At 39.2% G+C, this 22,636-nt stretch overlaps 1 protein-coding gene across 1 annotated transcript in view; it reads left to right on the forward strand.

The window, feature by feature from the left end:
• Positions 1-11,766, forward strand: part of NPR3 (natriuretic peptide receptor 3) — a 38,025-nt gene extending 26,259 nt beyond the window's left edge. Inside the window, exons 4-7 of the mRNA XM_026865650.1 lie at positions 994-1,088; positions 4,244-4,379; positions 5,904-5,988; positions 8,903-11,766. Of these exons, the coding sequence (XP_026721451.1) occupies positions 994-1,088; positions 4,244-4,379; positions 5,904-5,988; positions 8,903-9,014 (428 nt within the window). The 3' untranslated portion in view covers positions 9,015-11,766. The remainder of the gene's footprint in view (positions 1-993; positions 1,089-4,243; positions 4,380-5,903; positions 5,989-8,902) is intronic.
• The last annotated feature ends 10,870 nt before the right edge of the window (positions 11,767-22,636 follow it).

Below are 22,636 nucleotides of genomic sequence, written 5' to 3' on the forward strand. Positions count from 1 at the left end.
GTGATAAAGCATATCAGCAATGTATTCATCATAGTTAATTAGTATTGCTTGATGTATTTTAAGAACCTGTTTGGCTTATATTTCAAGAAGTTGGAGTCATACTCTTTGTACACAAGGGATACACTGAAAAAAGATGTTCGAACTGAGTGCAAGGAGGTGTTTATTCACCATGACAGTTGGAACAAGTTGCCCCAGAGAGTTTGTGCAGTTTCCATCCTTGGATGTTTTGAAGACTAGATAAAGCCATAAGCATCCTCCTATTCTGACCTCCTGACGACCCTGCTCTGAGTGGGAGGTTGGACTCGAGACCTCCTGAAGCCCCTTCAAACTTGAGTTATCCTATGAGTTTTGTGATTCCCATTTTCCCTAAAGTTCTTTAGAACTTGTAAAGGAAGGAAGTAAACTGAGGGTCTAAAAATAAAAAACTAACAGCACCATATTACGCAGTTAATCCTATGTAAATTAATGCAGGACTTAATGCATATGTGGGGCACATGGTGCCCCTTGTCTGTGCCTCCTTCAGTATCCCATCAGATGGAAACAACACTGGACTGGCTGTATAGGTGCACCAACCCTGTCAGTCTGTGGGGCGTGAGGCTGTGCCCCTATGTCCTCTGCAGCACGTGAGCTGGACATTCCTCATTGAGGCATCATTAGATATTTCAGGGTTAGGCTCTCCATAAATAATTCACATTACATATATTTGTGTTTTGTTCTTGCATTCTGGCTTTTGGATTAAATTTTTTCTCACATATTCCCCAAACAGTCTCACACATTTGATATTTAAAAAGGAGAAATGTTAAGAATTCAGGAATGCAGACACCGAGATGAAATTACAATTTCTCTTGGAATGCCAACAAAAATGCTGGGAGACTGATGAGATTTCCTGTCATATCAGTCTGTAAAAACCTGTCCACTGTTTTCTTGTTTTCCTTGGAAAGGGTCAGTATTTTAACTAATTAATTTTCTAATTCCTCACATGCCATTCTTTAGGCATTGCAGGGCAGGTGTCCATTGATGCCAATGGAGATAGATATGGGGATTTCTCTGTGATTGGAATGACGGACCCAGAGACAGGCACACAGGAGGTAAGGAAACAAACACCCACTGATGAATTAGCTAGTGTAATGTAACATGATATCATCTGTTTACTTGGCAGACATCTGTTTATTTAATATACACATTGAAATAGTATTGCTTAATCTTATCAACCTGGAGACCGAATCCTGTCTGTAAAATAATTATCTTGAAGTAGTTATCCGAAGGTTTTTTTTTTTCAAACTTTCTTAACTTCTTTTTTTCAAGAACACGTTTCTTCACATGATGCTAGAATCTTTAAAATTTAAAAGAGTGAAATCTTACAAGCTAGCTAACTACTGACAGATTTTGAATATGAGAAATATTTGTTTAAAATGAGCAAGGCCTTTTATTCATTGGTAAGAAGAAAGATTAATCTTAAAGCAACAGGGATGCACAAATTACCCTGATGTATAATATAAACACAGTGAGTACAGGTATTTTATTCTTAACCTGTGGTCAACCACAGGCAGGAGTGCAGACCTTGCCTCACCTTGTTTATCAGGCAGTAAAACCTGACTGCCTTGCATTCAATGTTTAAGAGACATTTTAATCAGACTGCTCCATATACTCCACATGGGTTATTCCACTGGACACAGCAGCAGTGGAAGCAGCCAGACTGTGAAACAGTCTAGGAGAAATAGCACCAGCTGCATGTAGAGAATAGCATGACTGGCTTGAGTTTATTAATACTTATATTGCCCTAACTCCAGCTGCAGCATGAAGCTCCTGTTAGTTGCAGAGTCAACATCAACCTAAGCTTTGCTGGGCTCACCTATTTCATCAAGCTCAAACATAAAACAGCAGTAAATCTGAGCTGGACATTTCTACGTGTGGATTTGAATCTAGTGAAGTTTTCTTGTTCTTGTCAGCGCTCTACAGAGACAAACTCAAGAAGCATTTTTAAAAGCATGAGGATGTCTAGTGTGGTTTGGGGTGTAAAAGTAACTGAAAAACTACAGTAATAAATTGCAGACACTCCCAGGGGTAGGAGTGATCATCATTAATTGAAGCTAGGAGCACAGATTGGTTGGTATAACTTTGGTTTGAACAGCTTGTATCTTTTCTGTTTGTTCAGTCCATTAGCTTTTTATCTTGTTTATCAATTTAATCCCTCTTTCCTACCCTTCTTTCTATTGCTCTTTCACTTGCAATTTAAACTCTCTTTTATTTCTTTGATGTTACATTTCTCCTTTTAACATATTGCTCATTCTAATTTCTCTCTGATTTGTTTATGATATATATAAATACATATGCAATGAACATATTTTACATGTGATTATTTGTGTCTGCTACATTCATTTCTACCCTCGTGCCTCACTCTAAAACCACTCTTTCTTTGAGGCCTTGTTTTATTCATTTTGCCGTTTTTTTCTACATCTCTACAAGAATGTTTCTCAGCTGAACTGAGCCAGATGAATGGTTTTTGTGCAGACCTGTTTTCCCAGGTCCATTCACACAGTTTAAAGCTAGAAGAAAACACCTGATTTCCTAGTTTGACCTCTGCTGTATTACAGGCAGGCAGGTTTCCTACCCTTGTATGGAGCCCTGTAGTTTTACAAGCTCACACTGTAACAGGCATTTGTTTTTCGTTTGGAGACACTGAAGAACAGGGACTGCCTTGCTTATTCTCTTGATATTTGTTCCACTGTTTAAGCCCTCTTGCTTATTAAAAATTCTATATCCTACTTCTGATCTGAATGTGTTTGGGTGCAGTCTATACCTGTTTGTTCTTCTTAAGTCTGTCTGCATGCTTTCATATTTAATAAGCCCTGCTCATAGAGGACTCTCCCACTCCTGTTTGATAAATTAAACAATCTCTTAGTTAATTGTTTGCTGCCTGCAAATGGTCTCTGAGATTTTTCCCCTCTATTTTTTCCAGTTTGAAAGGTACTGAATTTGCCTTCATTTTTGAATGTTAAAGAAAGTCTTCTAAGGATTTATCTCCCAGTTGCAAAACTGGGAGAGAAATTGTTCCTTTATTTAGTGTGAAATCTACCTTTGTGTAGCTAACCAAGGGAAATGTTATCTTTTAACTCATTCCCTTCAAAATGAAATTTAGGTGAAATATTTGCACAGGCTACTGGTGGTGTGAATTCTATGTGATTTACTCATGGTAAGACAAATACATGTTTTGATGTGCTTTTACAATTGCTTCTGACTACTTCAGTGTCATGATATTTGGCCTTTATTACTGTACATAGATTTTTTGGGTACTAAATTCAGTTGAGTGACCCACTACTGTTAGCACAATTTAGTCCTGCAGTTTTGTGGTAGCTCCAGTGTATGTTATCTTGAATAAAGCCTGGATTTACTGTTGAGGGCTGAACTGAAATTCTAAAGTATCTGGATGCATTGGTCTGAAATAATAGTCCATGCTACCGGGATAATAAGCATGAAAGGCCCTTTCTGTGTAAATATCAACGACAGCAGAAATACGAAGTGAAGAATGACAGGCTCTGTTGTAGTTCTTCAGAAGATTTGAAGATTTTAGCTGACCATGATCAAGTACCTCCAGACCTTTACAAAATATAAGATTCCTACCTGGAGTGTGTAGTCAGAAGCCTCAGCACACAAGGTACTTGAAATGGTGGTTTCATGTAGCCGGGTGACAGTTCTGAGCACTCAACCCACTACGGAGCAACTGAAGAAAGCCCAGGGAGAGCAGGAGCAATGTTCAGAGGGTTAAAAATACTTGTGTGAACTGGGTTTATATTGAAGAGAAGCCTGAGGGCAGACTGGATAAGAGCCTGTGAATATGTAAAGTGATGTTTCAGAAAGGAAGATACTTTATGTCCACTGGCAATTCGATAAGTAGTGTGGGTAATTGCAGCAAGGGAGATTTAGGTTACATTTTAGGGAAAACCACTGATAGCAAGGATAGCCAAATTCCAGAATAATTGCCTAAAGGAACTGTCAAGCAGACATCTTTGGAGGCTTTTGAGAACAGGTTAGATAAACATCTGTCAGGAAGCCTTTTTTTATTCAGCTGATCCTGCCCTGGAGCAGAGCATTCACTACATAACCTCCCACAGACCCCTTCAGCCCTATTCTCTGTGGTTCACCATCCTGCCACAGGAGTCCAAGTGAGTGATGCTGCTGTCCTGCTTGTTTTATTTCCCTAAATTGATAGGAAAATCTTTTCATTTGTTTCTTTTTTGCATAGGTGATAGGAGACTACTACGGAAAGCAAGGACGTTTTGAAATTCGATCAAATGTTAAATATCCTTGGAATCATGGCAGGCTGCGACTGGATGAAAGCCGAGTCTCAGAGCACACAAACAATACACCATGTAAATCATGTAAGTTTTGTGACTTAATGCTCTTGCCCTGGCTGTCAGAGGGAGGAATCCATGTGGTGATGCAACATAATGGGCCATATTAAATTGCTTAGGACAGTTGTCCAACTGAGACATGGTGTCTGTCTCTCTGGTGACTGTTTGGGAAGTTAAGGTCTGGCAGTGGTGAGTGGTCTGAATCACTTCCTTGAACTTAGACGTGACAGTGGTCATGATCCACACCCACGGCCCTGGAGGCTTTAGGACTGTCCAGGAGCTAAAAGGTAAAATCTCTTTTAGCCAGAAAGAAGGATATAACTGAAACCCCAAACAGAAAATAGTCATGGATAATTAGCAGCTAGGGAGGCCAGTGCTGATGGGAACAGTGTTTTCCTAGTGCAGAATGATTTTCAGTGCTGTGGGAAGGCACTGCAAGGGCTCCAGTAGGCTGAGAATAAGAGAAGTCAGTTGAATGGGGCAAAACCTGTGAATACAGAAGGTTGGGACTACCATTCATAGAGAAGAGGTCCTTGTTCTCCAGTATACACACTTTGCAGACCATGTTGTGGTGAGCAGGACATTGCAAGGAGGTAAGGGTAGAAAGATATTGATGTCTCAGTGGCAAAGGGTGGTCTTAGCTTTTCCCAGGAAAAAAATTGCTAGTCCTGCAGTGAAAAGGTACCTGCAGCGTGAAAATTCTTTGATCCCTGAAAAACCTTTGTGTACACACATACTGTAGAGACTGTTTCCAGGCCATACCCTCCATGCTCAGCCTGGTGTAGCTATGCACCTTCTTCTTTCCACACTTGATGTACAGACAAAATCTCCTCAAAGGATGAAGGATAAATGAAGAGGAGGAATCAGTTTAATTTCCTTAATATTTCTCTGTTCCTTTCCACAAACTCGGGTAGCCATGGAAAAGGGAGCAGGCTGCATCCACATGAAAATACCATTGATCTTTAGCTGCCCTTGCAGTTTGCAGAGTGACAGTCCCTAATTGGGCTCCCCTTCAGCCAGTGTCCCTGGTTTGCTTCGAGATTTTGGAGCAAGGGCTTTACCTTGAAATAGCATAGGTTCAGAAAAAAAAAATGGAACTGAGGAGCTGTTGGATAATCATACAGTTGTTTTAATAAACCTGGGTGATAGAGGACTGTGATGCTAAACCAGGTGAAATGAGTTTGTTTCTGTTATGACGACTCAGGGCATATTCAGTGCTGATTCCTGTTATGTGCATCACTGTAATCCCAGTCTGTGTTATGGTTCAGACCAAGCTGTCCAGAACCAACATCCCTGTCCATCACATCTCTATAATTGTGTTCTTCACTGATCTTGGGGGCTGGTTTAGCCCCAGGGAAAGCAAGGACAAAAAATAAACATGGAGAAACTGGAACTAAGGAAGATGTTCCCATGGAGTCCTGAGCTCTGAAAGGCTTTAGTTATTATCTGATGTTGGTCACTCATTTCCTAGCTGTGTGTATTTTCCAATATGTGAATGCAAATAATTCTCAGTATGAACCCTGATTGTTTATTTTTCCCCTTTTCAAGCAGGTGGTCTAGGAGAATCAGCAGTTACAGGAATAGTTGTGGGTGCCTTGCTTGGAGCAGGATTGCTAATGGCTTTCTACTTTTTCAGGTTAGTCCAATTCCTTGAAAGTACTCATCATCCAAACCTCTCAGGTTCTGACAGGACATCCTTGATGGGAGACAGGGAGCTGCCGTAATAATCTGTGGTAACATTCTCATCACAGACAGTGAACACACTTTGACTGTCCTTTTGTGTATATCCAAATCATTTTACTGACTCAGGGCCTTATCCTGAAACCACTTACATCTCTGAGTAACTTTACTCATGGAAATAATTCCTGTGAGTCCCAGTCATTCACAGTTGCTTTAGTGAAGTGCCCTGGCCTTGAAAGCCTTCTTTTTTTAGTACTGCTTGCCAGCACAATTGTGCAGGCTGTGATTGTGCAGGAGTTTTTTATCACTTGCCTGGTACCATGCTTAGTTTTTGAGTGTTGACTGGAATTGTACTGGAAGCTAGAAAGAGATTTCTGTTTTGATGTAAGAGAGCATTTGAATTTCAAAGCTGTGCATTTAATTTAATAAGCTGAGGTCAGTGCAGGGTGATCAGTGGTTTATTCCTGTTTAAGTATAATAATACTTACACTGCTAGTCAGCAAATCTGAAGTCCTGAGAGCTGATCCTATGCTGACAGAATAAATTAGTTAGACGTTCAGCATCTTATATATACACTATAATTTCTCTTCCATAGCATAAGAGGATAAAAGGCAGACAGGAGGATGGAACTAACTTCTGCATATAAGAATCAAAAAATTCTGCCCAGAAAAAATATCTGCTTATAAAAAAATGTTAATAAAATGAAACAAGCAAAAACTGCTTCAACTCACCAGCACACTTACAGGGTTTCAAAAGATTGCAGAACCAGGATCAGGTGTTTACAACTGAAATTCTGTGGAGTGATTTTGCTCTAGCATGTGTTTGGTGCTTATATAATATGTTATTTGGGGTTGAGACAAGATAAGTTAGCTGGGGCCAATTAAAGACTGTCTTTAAAAGCAAAAAATACAAGTCCGTTTTTATATTATATGTCATCGGAGGTTCTTGCATCTTTTATACGTTCTCAATCAGAGATGACAATTTTTAGGTGTGTTTTTTAGCCAAATTTTTTGGCTAATATTGGAAGGGAATTGTTATGTGAGGGCAAGAAGTGAGGCAAAAGATGTATCCGGAGCTGGTAGAAAACTATGCAAAGCATCATTGTAGGAACAGGACTTAACCCCTTAGTCATTTTACACAGAGATTTAGATTGGAAATCTGTGTGAGCAAAGGTGAGTGTCTGTAAAAGTAGATGTACACACCTGTGCTCAACACCCTGTCTTTGTATTTATGATCAGATGGGAGAAAGCAGCATTTTTTGGTACAGTTCATGTCATCCTCCTGTAAAAGCTAAACCAGATCAGAGGAATCCCTCTTATAAATGCCTTTTTCTCTGCACTGACAGAAGGAAGCCACAGGTACTCTGTCAGATGAATCTGGACATTGGAGACATCTGAAGACACATGGGTGAATTCCACTCTGGAGATCTGATTGCACTCACTCAGAGCAGGAGCAGGGACAACCCTCTAATTCCACCATTAGAATAAACATATGAAACAACATATCAGGCTTTACGGGTCAGATTTTCAGAAAATGTAGGTCTAGCAGTTGTGAGCCTAGAAGTAAGTTGTACCTGCAACGTCTGTACCTTTCAAACGGTACACATACCTTCTGATTACATCTCATTTGGATCTCTAATTACCAGAAATAAACATGCAAACACAGTTTTTAGTGTGCATGCAAACTGTTAAAAGATCTAGGTAGTAGTTCTGCTATGTAGCTTTGAAAGGATTTAAACTTAGAGCTACATTTCTAAAATGTGAACCTGTCCTTGTGCATGAGCTACTACTGTGCATGCTCTTACCTGTGAAAGGATCTGACTTGAAAATACATAAACGAAGTAAAGAACATAAATTTTTCAAGATGTTGTAGAGGCAGACACAAATGTCTAGGGAATTTTTTTAGAACCTGTAGGTTCCCACTTTCTGTTGAGCCATGTTACCCAAATTAAAACTTCGGTTATTTTGAAAATCATTCTTCCACTGCTGCACATCGAGCTCTGACTCCTGCTACACATGCAAGTGGAGTAGAGCTTTCCTTGGCATAAAAGCTTTTTGACATGCATCTGCACAAGCAGTACTGTAAGCACATGGGGTTTGGACTAATGCCCTTCTGAAAAAATTGGTCCTGAAACTGAGTAGAAACATAAATGCATAAAATATACATGTGAATCTTCTTATGATTTTTGGGGAGACATTTAGGTACTAAAGGGGAAACTGAAAGGCAGTCAGAGGTCTTGTTTGACGTATAAAGTAACATAACAGAATTCTTCAAAAGGCCCTAGAGGAAGACACACAGGAAAAACTGTCTAATGCATGAGCAACTGTATTTTTCTTATCTGTCCTCTACATCCCTCTTCTTAATTCATCATACTACCTCCTCTGACATTACAAACATAGTAGCTTTCTCAGAGGGAGATGGGAGGATTAGTAAGTTAATATATAGTTTCAGTAAGAAACACAAATGAATAAAGAGTCTGATCTGTTGTTTGAACTCTGCAGAAAGTGCCCCCCTGCCCCCCATATACTGCAAACAAATTTGGCTTTGATCAATATAAAACAGTGATGTGATATAGTTCACATGACACTTCACAAAAACTTCCTAATCACTTAGATCAGAAATTTTCAAAGAAGGAAAGGTCTGTGTCTTGGTGCTTTGAGACTGCTGTGAGAAATTAACAGGCATTCTTGGGCCTGGGTAAAATGTTTTGAGGCAAACTTCTTTAATCTTTGACCAGGGTTTCACATTCTGCCACATTTCATTTTTCAACTGGCACCCAGCTGTCCCCTACAGGCATTCTTTATAAGGGAAGTCCTGTTATCCTGTAGCTGGAGAAGGATTTCTCACTCTGTTCCTCTCCTTTCATGCAGAAAGAAATACAGAATAACTATTGAGAGGCGAACTCGACAGGAGGAGTGTAACATGGGGAAACATCGGCAGTTACGTGAAGACTCCATTAGATCTCATTTTTCTGCCGCATAAAGAAGAAGAAAAAGAATCCCATTCTTCCTAGGAAAAAAAAGAATTAGGAAAAAGGACACAACCAAAGACATCAGTGTAAAAAGAAGAGGCTCTTGAAGAACTCACTCTTTTAAGCAGTAATTTTGTCTTAATTTCTTTCAAAAGCTCAGGAATGATTTACTAATCACATTATGCCGCATGGCCTTTCATCTCATGAAAAAAGAAAACGATGCAGTTTGATGTTATAGGATGCACTTAGTATGTAAAGACAGTATTTCTTAAAGCATATATTAAGGACAGCAGATTTGGGTTTAGTTGATGGGGAATGCCTCATTCTGATCCCTTCTTTTTATAACTCTTGTCGCCTCCTTCCTTAATTGCATCTCACCCATGGATATCAAATATGGTTTCACAGGCACAGGTGCTGGTTGCTGTCAAAATGGAAAAAAGTTCATCTGGGGTATGATCCTGCATCACTGAATCATTGCCATTGATTAAAGGGGATACAAGATTGGCCATAATGAGTTTAGTTCTGGGAGGGAACTGGCACTCGGGTGTAATTAACTCCACTGGGGTGTAATTAACTCCACTGAGAAGTCAGGCAGGTGGAAATACACACAAACCATTCATTCCTTGTTTGTGTAGTATCACAAACAAAAGCACTGATTCTCCCTCTTAGGTGCTGGGAGTTAGGAAAAACTCCAGTGAAGGATGAGGAGTTTCACAGGTGTGAAATAGTGAGGGAGAAGACAATCAGGCCTCTGGAGAGGACTGACTAATTCCTCAGTCTTATATGTGTTTTCTCATGCTCTTTTCTCTCCACTGCCGTGACTTGTCAGAGAGGCAAATACAGTCCATGTAGAGCCTGCTCCTGTTCCCAGTGAAGTCAATGGCAAAATCCCATTAACTTCAGTGAGCACAGGACTACATCCAGAATTGTAAATATGAAAGTGTTTGTATAGCTGAGGCAATTCAAAAGGGGATCTTTTTTGTGTAAAAATGACATTCCATGCTACCATTTTATTTTTAGGATATTTTTATCTTGTATTTTTCTATTAAAGTATCTATTTTTGCTTTGGTAGGATTAAAAGGGAGAGGATGTTTTGAAGACATATTTTTTATGATAGGAGTAACAGGCAGGGAAAGTCAACAGCTGTAGATATGTTTTAGAACCAGTATTTAGGGGAGGAGAAGTGACTTTGTAGATACTAACAGACTTTTTCCCCCACTTTCTTCTCCAGACACGTGCAACATTCAAATAGTTGTTTAAACAATATAAATGCAGTTATTGAATTGTCTATGTGATAATGGCCCTGATCCTGAAAATAATTAACTTTTCACATGTTAAATAGTCCTACTTTAGTCAGTGAGACTAACCATGTGTGTACAATTAAACACGCAAGGAACTACCTTCAGGAATTGGGGCTGTAAAACACTATTCTAGGGCTGACTTTAATCCCATTGCCATCAGTATCCCTGGGACTTTGGCCATTTACTTTACCAGGAGCAAAACTGAATCTATGATGAATTAGCTACTGACAGGTTACTTTATACTAGACAAAGGAGAGCTTGCACTTTCTAGTCAACAAATGGAAATGAACAGTACATATTATAGCTATGGTGAAGAAGACCCATAAAAATGTTTTGTGAGAGAAAATTCAGCTATGACTGTGGTTCTAGTGCTTGAAATCTTTTAGTTTATCCTGTTCTCATTTCATAAGCAGAACTTTCTGCCCTCAGCAATCATAGTCAGACTTGAAAGTTAATCTCAAAACTGACATTGAAGCCTGTGTTCTACAAAAATTCTAGGTCCTGAGAAGCCAGAGTACCAGTTCAGATAAACCATTTTGGGGTAGCTGGAAGTGAATGAAGAGTGAAAGCTGCCTCTGTCTTCTTTCTGCTGCCTTTTATTTGTTAATGGGGAAGTACCCCATGGAGAATTTAATTGGATTTTTTTTTCCTTATGTTTTACTTGTCTCTTAGGATATGCAGGGGTTCATCACCTATTCTTATAAAACATGTCCAGTGTCCCAGGCAGCCAGAGGGCAGGGCTGCCTGGCTGTCAGGGCAGCTCCAGTACAGGTGGTAGATGCAGACCAGGTAGATTTGGTGTCTTTAGGACTGACTGTAACAGCTCTTGTTCACACAGTAGATTTCCATCATCCCATTTCGCATTCTGAACCTGTATGACTTCTGCAAAGGTGCCTTAGCCAAAGTAACACTGTGGTCAGTGGACAGTTTTTTGAAGTAGCTTCCTTGTCTCATGGACACCAGAGAAGAATGTAGGTTAGAGTAGCATTTGTACTGTTTCAGAGCTGGGGAGAAAAAGAGACTTCCTGATTAGGTTTTGGAACTTTTTTCAAGCATTTGAGTTTGTCTAGCCTCTAGGCATGCTTATAGTTTGGGTTTTTTTGATACTTTCCAAGGGAGTTTTGATCTACTTGTTTTGCAAATATGCCTTTCAGTGTTTTCACTTTCTTCTATCCATTTGACTATTTTGCCACAGAAAAAGGAAAGGAAAACCTTTAAATATGTAGAGGAAAGAGGGTATGATTTGAAGGATAAACTTTTTCCAAAATTATATTTGTTATGACTTGGCCTTGCAGTGTGAACTAGTACTCAAGCAGTCATTAGTTAGGGACCAAGACAGTAGTGTATTTTTCCTGGGCTATGCAAGGTCAGACCAGAAGATCTGAGCCAGGAGATCTAGCTGGGACAACAAATTGTTACGACAGCTTTTTTATTACCCCATCTTACTATAGCTAAACATATTTTTTAAAAAATGCAACAGTATAATGAAAGATTACTTTTTAATTAAAAATACAATAATTCTGACTCCCAGTTTTATGTAGGCTTTATAATCATGACGTTAGGAAGTTTTTTCATGAGATGTCTGTTGGTGGGATGCTGATGGATGCCTAGCCACAACTTCATACCAGGACCTCCCAAGAAAGATGAACCGTTCCTGCACATGGGTTTTAATCTTTCTAAACTGTTGCACACCTACATGTGCATTTTTCTCATGGAAGTATGGAGATCATTTAAGACATTTCACATAAGTGGATTCCTGTATAGCATGAAAAAACTTGCTTTTCTTAGCTGCCTTTCACAGGCCTCTTGCTAATAGCTCCCAGGTCTTCTATGGACCATAGATCAAAAATTGCCTGAGTTTAGATTATTAAGCAGAGAGATTCTTTACCAGCTAATGCACTTTTCCTTTCTGGTTCATCTGCATTAGCTCAATGCCACAATGTTTAGGCTTCAAACTCTGTAAGGGAATGTCTAATCAAAATAATAAAAATTGATTCTCAAAAGATTTTCAAAGCCTAAATTTTTGGCTTCAACAAATTGCCTGTATTACAAACATACATCTGTATTACAGAACAGCACAAGTTGGACCTTGACTCAGCTCAGCACTTTGGAACACACTTAAAATATGCTCAGCTTCAGCTTCTAAGTGCTTTGCTCACTTGGGACCTAAGGGTATGATCCTGGCCCTGGCTGAATTACAAAGGAAACCTTGCCATGTGCTTCAATCAGAGAAAGGTTGGCCCCATGGGCCAGTGTTTATTTCTAAATCTTACAGTTGTGCCTGTTAAATTGAAATTGAACTAGTCACTTCACACTTTTTGTTTGCCAGAGTTTGACAAATTCTGCAAATTTAACATTTTTTTTAAATTACCAAATATTGGTCAGTTTAACAGCTGATTCACCTCAGAGTCCTCTCCTTGACGATACTACGGACAAATTATCTGACCTACCGTGTTATCTTCAATGCATAGATGTCCACTGCATGTTGATGAAGATGAAGCAAAACTTTCAATAATACCTGTGATTTAGTATGCTAAGAACCACAACTTCAGAGTCAGATGCCTAGATGCTTTGTCCTGGGCCACTGGTAGTTCTGAAGGGTTTTTTTCTGGACAATTTGTGTGTTCTGAGTTGTCTGTGAGCAGCACCATCACCAGTCAATTACCAGTTCCTTCTGTGATGCGCTTCACTGAAGACCAAACCCAGATAAATTCTGAGAATATTCAGTCATTGCTAAAACTTTTGATTGAGGTGCTGTGCACCTTGCAAGATTGTGGCCAGAATTCAGTTTATTAAAGAGTTACATTAATTTACTTCCGAAAATAAATTTTATGTGTTTATTTTCAGTTGTTTTTAAGAAGTGCTATATTGCATTATTGAAAGGGACTTTGTTTTTTAATGAAGAATTATCAAGGTGTACCTAATGCTTTGAAAATAATTGTGCCAGACGAAATAAGAAAGCGCTCCCTGACAGCGTGTTTTATTGTTGGTTGAGGTTGATCTCTGATTCATTTTTTGGCTTGGAGGCACAATCACACTGTCGTTAAGCTGACGAAAAAAACCTCTCATTGATTCAGTGGCAGTAAACTCAGGCCCTCAATGAAGTGTTTTCAGGCTTTAAACTCAGCATCTTGAAGCAGTTCAGAGTGAATTTTTCTCAGCTTTGCAGTAGAACAGGCTGCATCAGCCTTAACTGACCTTGGCTCCAGCACGATTTTCACCTCATGAATGCCATAATGCTCCTGGAAAGCCAAGAATAGACATCAAAGACAGGAAGCTAATAGTCCTGGTCATAAATTTCTTTGGCAATTCAGTCCACCTTTTCCGGAGCTCAAGACAGTTCCACATCCTTCAGTACCCTCCTCTGTACTTTAGAGTAGCCATGTAGCTGTTCTGTTTCTTTAAATAAAGCAGTTGAGGTTATTTTTCCTCATTTTCTCCCAGTCTACCCTGTGAACACTTGAATTCCCCATTTTTTTTCTTGCTCTTTTCTCTAGCTTCAGAAGTACTTTGAAAAGAGACAGCCATTTTCCACCATTTAGTCAGAAATGCTCCCACTCCACTGAGAGGTGGCTTTTGCATAATTTCAGCCATTGTTCATTGCCACCATGCTGCTGAGCTGCCAGCACGCCTTGGGTTGGTCTATGGCCACACCAGCTGTTATCAGAGCTCTAGACCCAGAATTGTCTTGATGTTGCCTGTCTTTTAACCAAGCAAAGTTGAAAAATCAGATTGACCAAAAACTTTCTGAAGGTTAATGTGAATTTCGCAGCTGGCATACTTTCCTTTTAAAAACACCCAGGGTTGACAGCATAAATTGGGATTATAGAAGCAGTCCCATTAAAGCTAAACCAGTTACTGGGTGCCACTAGGCTCACAGGAAATGCACTAGTCCGAGCATGGTGAGATGATGTCAGGTGATGCCAGACAATCTTTTTTTTTACCCTAATTGTTGTTGATCTAAAATTGAATTAAATCTAGTGACCGCCAAAGCAGGGCATATGGGAACAGAAATATGAGTTTGTAATGGTACATTACCTTTTCTGTTGGTCAGCAGCAGGCCCTAGTAACTTGTCTCCCAACAGTGAGTGATAAAGGGACAAATTTCAGCGAAGTGCATGTTTTGTAAGAGACAGTTTTAGCCCTTTTTAGAAACAAAGAAATACAAAGTTACTTTTGGAATGTATTTTTAAGGACATGCTGGGAAAAGTTTCATCTTCAGATGAGTTGTGTGTGTCTCCTCTCCTTCCCCCCCTTTCTTTCTTGCTGTTGAAAGCACAAAAAGATTTGTGTATATGTGAAACCTTTCAAGTGGAAGAATGGAAGTGTTTGCACTATGCATGTCCCTGCTTAGAGGCAGAAATGAATTCAGATTGCTCGAGGCCTGTATTTTTTCCATTCTCAGATGCCTTTTAACATCAGAGCTCTGGGACTGATGGAAAATGACTTTTGAAATTAAAACAAATAGCTGATTGTGAGAGACCTCGGACCTGGCTGTCTACAGGGGTCAGCAAGCTGTGCAGCAGACTTTGATAGTGTCTTTTCTCTTCTAGAGAATGACAGGAAGCCTAAGCACTGTGGTTTGCCCCAGTGAAGCCTTGAGTTTGACATAAATGCAGGTCTCCCTTTATCTCACCCTTAGAGGAAGAAAGGATAAAGGTTAATGTTGGTGTTTTTCTGAGTTTACTACTGGTTTCGATCAAGAAGATAATGCTTCCATGACTTTCCTGGGGCTTGAGGCTTTCTTGGGCTAGTGTTTAATTATGTCCAGTGTATCATTGCATAGACCGTTTTATTATGCTATTAACTTCTTCCAGAATTTACCTTTCAGAATGACTCCTAACTGACATACACCAAATTTACAGCATAGAAAACTAGCTTTGAAAACGAGATGCTTAGAATTCATTCAAAATCTCTCACTAACCACCAAATTAATATTCTGCATCAAAGGCAAAATATTCTAAGTAACCTGACACTGTTAAAGTTTGTCTGTTAGCTATAGTACTTCAGAAATCTTACGTGGATTCATTAGGTATTACGTCTTTGAAAGGTTAAAATCCACTCTGTGTGAACTGTTGCTTGGTGTTTGTCATGTGAATGTTTTTAGAGGACACTTGAGCAAGCAAAGAAAATGTACCAAAAAGGGTATTTAAAAAAAAATAAATCTTGTTTTAATGGTTTCTTTCTAGTCTCAGCTGGTATGCACAGGGAACACAGAATTCTCCCCACTAAACCATGAACAGTTTTGCTAATGTTATACTAAACCATCAGCAGACCTAATGAGCACAGTTGTGTTGTTTCATAGTTGGTGATGATCTGAACTTCTCCTTCTCTGTGAACTGCATATACAGAGAGGAACAAAGCCCTGCTGAAAAGCCAATATCACAGTTACTAATCAGTGGTCGTTTATCTTGGTGCCATATGAGATGATAAATGTTTCCTCCCATATTTAGTATCTCCCTGATGTGGCTTTGTGGCAGATGTGATGACTTCTGCAGTATAGGATGCAAAGGATGTAGATACCTGTTGATAATACTGGGAAAGTACCTGTGTAGTTGAGTTAGAGAGAGAGAAGAGAGGAAATGCTCAGGGATTGATTATACTCCCATGATGATACTATTGACTGTATGGAGGATGGGATCAAGGTTTTTCTGCACAGTACACTTTTTGTTGTTCAGTATCTCCTTTCTGAGAGACTGGGCAGAAAGTTTATATACTTTTTAAATCTCACATACCCTCTTAACTAAAGTTTAAACAAGATTTAAGTGGTGCATAGGACCTGCTCAGGGTGTACCATGCACTTAGTTTAGGTATTTACCTAGCAACAACATTGTGTTTACTGTGCAGGTCTAAAAGTGCTAAGAAGACTTGGGTAGAGTGGCAGGATTAAGGCAATGGGTAGAATTTGCTGTTTCTTGTGCATGAAGTGTAATTATCACAAAAATAAGAGGACTCAGGATAGACACTGTGGATGTTGACTTTGTCCCCTTTTTTTTGATGATACTGTTCATTATTAATGTAAAAATACTGGACAACAAAGAAACCTAGTACCAGTCTAGTAGAAAACAAATGGAAAGCTGCACAGTATATTGTACTGATGTAAGTAGAACTATCTGCATATAATGTGATTTTATTTATTGTTGTTTTTGTGTAGAGGAGAGTGTGTATTCATGACTGTGGATATAACCTTTGTTTATTTGTGTAATGTATTTTATTTCTTTTACGACTTGGTCATTTAAAGTATCTACATTCATTGGTGTCCTTCAACTTTTTATTCTGTGCATTTTCTTTCACACATTTTAAAAATGCAAGAATATCACATAACCTAAATTGTAACAAAATGTTTCCATTAAAGACATAGGAATATGTTATCACCTGTTTCTGTGGTGTCTTTTGTCACCTGTTTACTACATTCTTAGTCTGTTTCACATAGAGGGTACTACCAAGATGTTAGGGAGTTAATAACAGGAGGGTTATTCTGGGCCTGAGACACCATATAAATCCCTGATTTTAATGATGATTAGCAGCTGATTAAATCAGAAATCAATCTAACCTTCTTTGGGAAGAAAATTCTCCCTGGTATTTTAAGGTCTGGAAAAGGTTTTAATCAGGATAAACAAACTTTGGGTATTTTTCTATTTATTCTCAGCCCCCCAGAAATGCAATTAAATAGGAACCAAATTTTTAAATACACTGAAACTTTAACTAGTAAACATTAATTTTTATAGCCTGCAGAGAGGCAAGACTTACACATTTTGCTAAGCTACAAGTTTACTTGTTTGCAGCGATCTTATCAAATTGGGGGAATTTAATTCTGTTTCTTTCCTGGGCTATTAAATACAGTCTTCAAATTATCCTGTTTTGTCTAGCCTTCTGCTTTCTGTATGCATGTGTCTGCTGTAGCAATGTTGCCAAATGTAAGATTTGTGCTTGAGAGTGTGCCAGGCCTTTATAATCTAAAATAACTTGGAAATGAGTGTGAGTAAGAAGTATCTGATCACACTCATACCAAAACTACAATTACCAAGGATTCACTGGAGACTTGATAGAGAGATGAAAACATCCTCTGGGTTAACTGTGGACCTAAAATCTTTCTGCAGCCCAGGAAGGAAAAAAAGCAAAGAGTAAAAATATAGGCTTGGAGAGGCCCATTCAGTTTGGAGAAGATTGAAATACTTTCCTAGCTGCAATGCCTTTCACTGGTAAATCACTAAATATGTCACTAAAACTAATTAACTCAATATTGCCAACAAGGAAATTAATACTACTAGTTTGAACAGCTGGTTAAAGTTACAAAGAGATTAATTTTCCAAAATTGTAGAAAATACTCCCAATATATGTTCGAATTGAGACTACTTTAAATTTGTATCCTCAGAGATACACTTCTAATTATGTGAATGTTGTACAGATAGAACTTAATATTTCTCCTGATTCTGCTTGATGGTCATGCTCTTATGTCTTCATCCCATTGCAAACAGGAATTACCTTGAACTGCCTAGCAATTTTCCAGTATTTCTGTATAAAGCATTGTAGAAAAAATTGGGCAAGTAGTGTTTTGTGTTCCTCATAACTGCAGTAATCATTAAAGGTGTTTTGTGATCTTCTGAAAAGTGCACATTTTACATGACTCATCTCCAGTCTCTTCTAGCAATTAAGATTCTATTCAGGATAAACTAAAGATTAGTTTATGAATATTTACTAATACTCTAACTTTTCTAGAACTGAGATCAGAAATGATACATGCTTTACTGCTGCTGTATTGTAGGGATGCATCATCAAGAAAGACAGCAGGAGAAGCTTCTGACATCTTGCCTTCATTTGACAGCAGTGGAAAAAATCTCATCAGCTTCAATAAAATAAAGTTTTCACTCAGACTTGGGAATGTGGTATGAGAAGTTATTGATTGAATTTATGTTCTGTGTATGACCCTCAGGCTGTTAGTCAATATCCAACATGTTATTACCTTCACAGTGGCAGGACTTCCCTCAGCTGTCACTAGATTTATTTTTTTTTCCACTTTTAATAGCTTATCCTTCAAAATGAGTGCTTGAGACACATGTGATGAATTGTGTACAGGTATACATGCATCCATATTTATGAAACAGTTCAAATGTGTTTGGTATCTTTTTGTCAGAGTATCAGCCAGTCTGACGGGTAGAAATTTCATTTGGTGAAATTACTTAGAGCAATTGATCTTCAGTGGTAGCCACTTTTGGGTATCATTCAATATCCTGTAACCTAGCTGGACTAATTTTTGTGACTTTCTTAGGAAACTAATTCTTGAGGGACATTCATCTCATTTCTGAAAAATTATGATGGCATTTGAGCCAAATCCTGGTCTTGAACCTCGGCCAATGTTTTCTTGTGTTGAAAGAACACTGCCAATAAGTAATTATACAACTGACAGATCCTCTTTTGTTGTCTCCTAGGAATAACCATAATTTACAGTCTGTAATGCCAGACAGGGTCTCCCTGTGTACATTTGCTACACTTAGTAAATTTTCATGAGTCATCTTGGGGTTGGTTCGATGGTGTTCAGTTCTCTGCCTCAGGAAAAAAAAAAAAAAATCCTATTTCCCTTTCTATAAGAAATTACTCTGTCCAGCTATTTGTTCTGGCAGTGCAGTGGTTTATTATCAATGGCTATTACTTCTTGACACTGCCATTCAATTAATACAATAAACGCTTGCTTTCAAATTTTAGATACATGTATGTATAGCTTAGAAATTAGGTGATGGCAAAAATTATAACCATGGATTTATGTTTGTCCAGGACAGGGGACCTAGGAAGCTCATGTCTATGACCCTATTCTTTTCTCACCTATATTTTTCCAATACCAAAGCAGACAGTTTCCCCAGCCTGCTGTATTCCTAGTATTCACTCTGTGAATAACCGCCAAAGACCAACTGCTATGGTGCTGTCTCTATGAGCCAACATGCTTCACAACTGGTTATTTCTCCTTCTGTCTCCCTTTTGGGATCTAGCAGGCTAATAGCAAGCTTAAACTGTATGAAACACACAGGAGAGGCTGTGCTTGTGTCTCTTCCTCCTATGTCTTGCCTAGTGTTAGACTAGTAGTGGTGTGACTGAGGCAAAAAACAGCGCCCTGAATGTGGATCAGGTGTAGAATTGCAGGTTTTCTGCCTTTTAAGAGAATAATCTAAACATGAATGCAGTTTGTGAACCAGTGTCTTGCTGAATTAGTTTACTGTTATATAAAAAAATGACTCAAGTAAAGACATTTAAAAATATTCTTCCCGTAATCTAAATGCCTACGCTACCGGACTACAACACGCATTTCTCACTTCTTATTTCTCTTGCTGCAGCAGAACAATTTTTTTATTGTTACTTATCTTTCAAAGGGAAAGAGTGAGAAGACAGACTATATATACTACAGCACAGGGGACATTCTGACAGCAACATGGATTTTGGATTTAAAATCCCTCTTCAAACAGAAGAAATTATCTGAGGCTTGTTACAGCCCTGGTAACCAGTATTTATTAAAAAGACAGCAGTAGGAACAGTCCCTCTGAGTGTCCTGGCCAAATTAGATGCTTGAATCAAGCACTGGACTAACATCTTTGACATCTGAAGAAGGAGAAAGCTGTTCTCATGATGAACAATTTCAGATAGTGGGAAAGTCCTGACAACACTGCATGTCATTGAACTTGCACACGTGTATAATATGCCCCTGCTGAAAAGGATTGCCAGTATGAATTATGTTGAACTATTGTTTGGGCAATCTTAAAGTGTGGAGTATGGTGTGACCCCTCTGCAGTACTTGTCTCCATGTGCAGGATGGAGGGTCCAGAGTAAGAATTCACCGCCCTGACTGAATCCTTTCATGCAAGATTTCTTCACAACAAGGAAAGGGATGCCAGAATGACTAGAAAATGACTAGGGAATGACTAGAAAGAGGCGTATTATAGATTGAGTTGATCAGGGCTTTAGTCTCTGCTCTCAGAAGAGATTTACCAGAGCAGAGGACTGGCCAGTATCCAACCTCCTACCCTCCTAGAATAGAGAGAAATGAGGCTTTCTACTGGGTCCTGGGCAGTTTTAGGGAAGAAATAATGGAGCCTGTCAGGAAGGCACCAAAACGTTTAAAGAATGTGGACTAGTTTCTGCCTTTTTGCATGCCTTCTTAAACAGAAATAAACCTCAGAACCACCTGGGATTCACCCAGCACTAGTTATAAATAGGAATAACAGAGTAAAGGCATCAAACAAAGGAAAATGTAGGCTATGTATCAGGAAAAATTGCATAAGAGCGTGATCTATTAGCTCTCAGGCACCCCTCCCAAAGGGGTGGAGGTGGAATTTCTGTTGCTCAAAGCATTAAAACCCCAAGCCCTTGGGAGTGTGCTGCAGGAACAATCCTGCACTGACTGGAGGGAGGATGAGGTGATTTAACTGGTGGTCATTTCCACCTCCAAATCCCTTTTATGTACATGCCAGGATGCCTTTAGTGACAAGCTGCAGTACAACGCCAGAACTGAAAGCAGCCTGCACACAGCTTGAGACAGCGGTTCACAAGTACACACGAAAGGAGGTATAGAAAGAGATGGGGGGGGGGGGGGGGGGGTAATTCAACTGAGACAAGCCAAAGTCCATAAAAAATTTTCCAGTTCAGTTTGAGATGGGAACTGAGACTGAAACAAAAAAAAGTGGTCAAGTGATCCCATCATTCCTTGAATATTTATAGATGCATGTCAGTGGCAAGTATGCTAAAGCCTCATTAACATTGCTTTCCTTAGTCAAGGCCTGACAAATTAATATAGACATTAAGGGCTTCTGCCTCCAACACAGATACCACTGTCCTGTAAGACCTCACCTGGGTCTGACCAGGGGAAATTCTTGCTCTGCCTGAGCTGCAGCTGAAACAAGAGTTTCCATCAGCACCAGGACCAAACACTTAATTCCTTCCTCCCTACAGCTCTCCCTTTCTCTGCCAAGGAAATAAAAATGAAGGAGAAATAACCTTTCCTAACCTTGAATGTCTGCGTAAGAGATCATGTCTTAGTTCACCCCTTTACATTGTCAGTCTTTTCTATAGTCCCCCCTTTCATCACTTGTTTTCACATTGCCATTTTTTCCCTTTATTTCCTCCATCATCCTCTCTAGTCCCTCTACTCCATACCTAACCTCCTTCTTTCCTTCTGCCTACCAGTTATCCTAAGTGATTACTTTCTCCTGCTTTAAAGCTGTTTTAAAAATTGTTGTTGTCTTGTTAAAGAGTCCACCTGGATTGTCCACGCTTGGAGGAAAAGCCTCAGGCAAGCTGGCAACCTGAGGCAATGAATCTCTGGCCCAGGGGCCTTTCCCTTGGGTCCACTAGTCTGTGCTGAGAGTGTTGCAATCTGTTCCTTTGTCACTGACCTTAATGTCATTTTACCCCCTTACTGCTGCAGGGACTGTTACTGAGAGAAAGTACCTTTCTCTAATGCTATGGGGCTCTGATTTTATTTCTGTCTCACAGCAGAAATGTAAATAACCACAAGCAGCTGCATTCCTTCAGAGGATGTCGCTTATGTCACCTGTCCATTAATGAATACCATACAGTGTCATGATTGTTTTTTTCATAAAAGACAACTTTCCTTAGGATGTTCTGAAGCCAGAAATAACCGGCTTCTCTCTGATTTCTCAGAGCCTAACCTCCCAGACTGGAAGAATGATCAAAATCCAACTGCAATATTCCAGCCTTCAATTCCATACAGACCACCTGCTGAAAATAACGTTTATTTTCTGTCAAACAAACATTAGGAGGTTGTGTTCTGCTAGAACATAATGTACCTAACTTGGCAGACGAATGTTAACAGGATAGTACTATTGTAGAGGGAGGAGGCAAAGACACACCCATATGTATCCCATGATGCTAGCATAATTCTTCCTATTCTTACAGGCCTGTAAAATTTGAATGACTGTGTTATCTGTAGACCTACAGTCCTGTGTTTAGGCAGCAAAGAGAGCTACATTGCAGGAGAAGATCTTTGAACACTGGTAGCAACGTCTTACACAAGGCTTCACAAAGGTAAGAAAGTCCTATGGAAACATTAACCCCCACACACCACACAACATTGACAATGAGCAGTTGCTATTTCAAATAATATTTTTATGTTCTGTCTCAATGCCAGCTGAATTTTCCCTGTAGAAGAAGGTCTTTAACTGAAAATCTACTTAAATTGATATGACAGATCTTTGCATTTCTATTGTTGATCTGGCTAAACATTGTACCTGACTGTGGGGCAAATGCCTTAGGTTACTTGCATCAGAATAGGTTGGCTGGGTTAAAATGCTTCCAGATGCAGCAGTCAAGCTTTTGAGAAAGAACTG

The sequence above is a fragment of the Athene cunicularia genome (assembly GCF_003259725.1).
Source record: "Athene cunicularia isolate RWA chromosome Z unlocalized genomic scaffold, athCun1 chrZ_part1, whole genome shotgun sequence".
In the NCBI taxonomy this organism is placed as follows: Eukaryota; Metazoa; Chordata; class Aves; order Strigiformes; family Strigidae; genus Athene; species Athene cunicularia.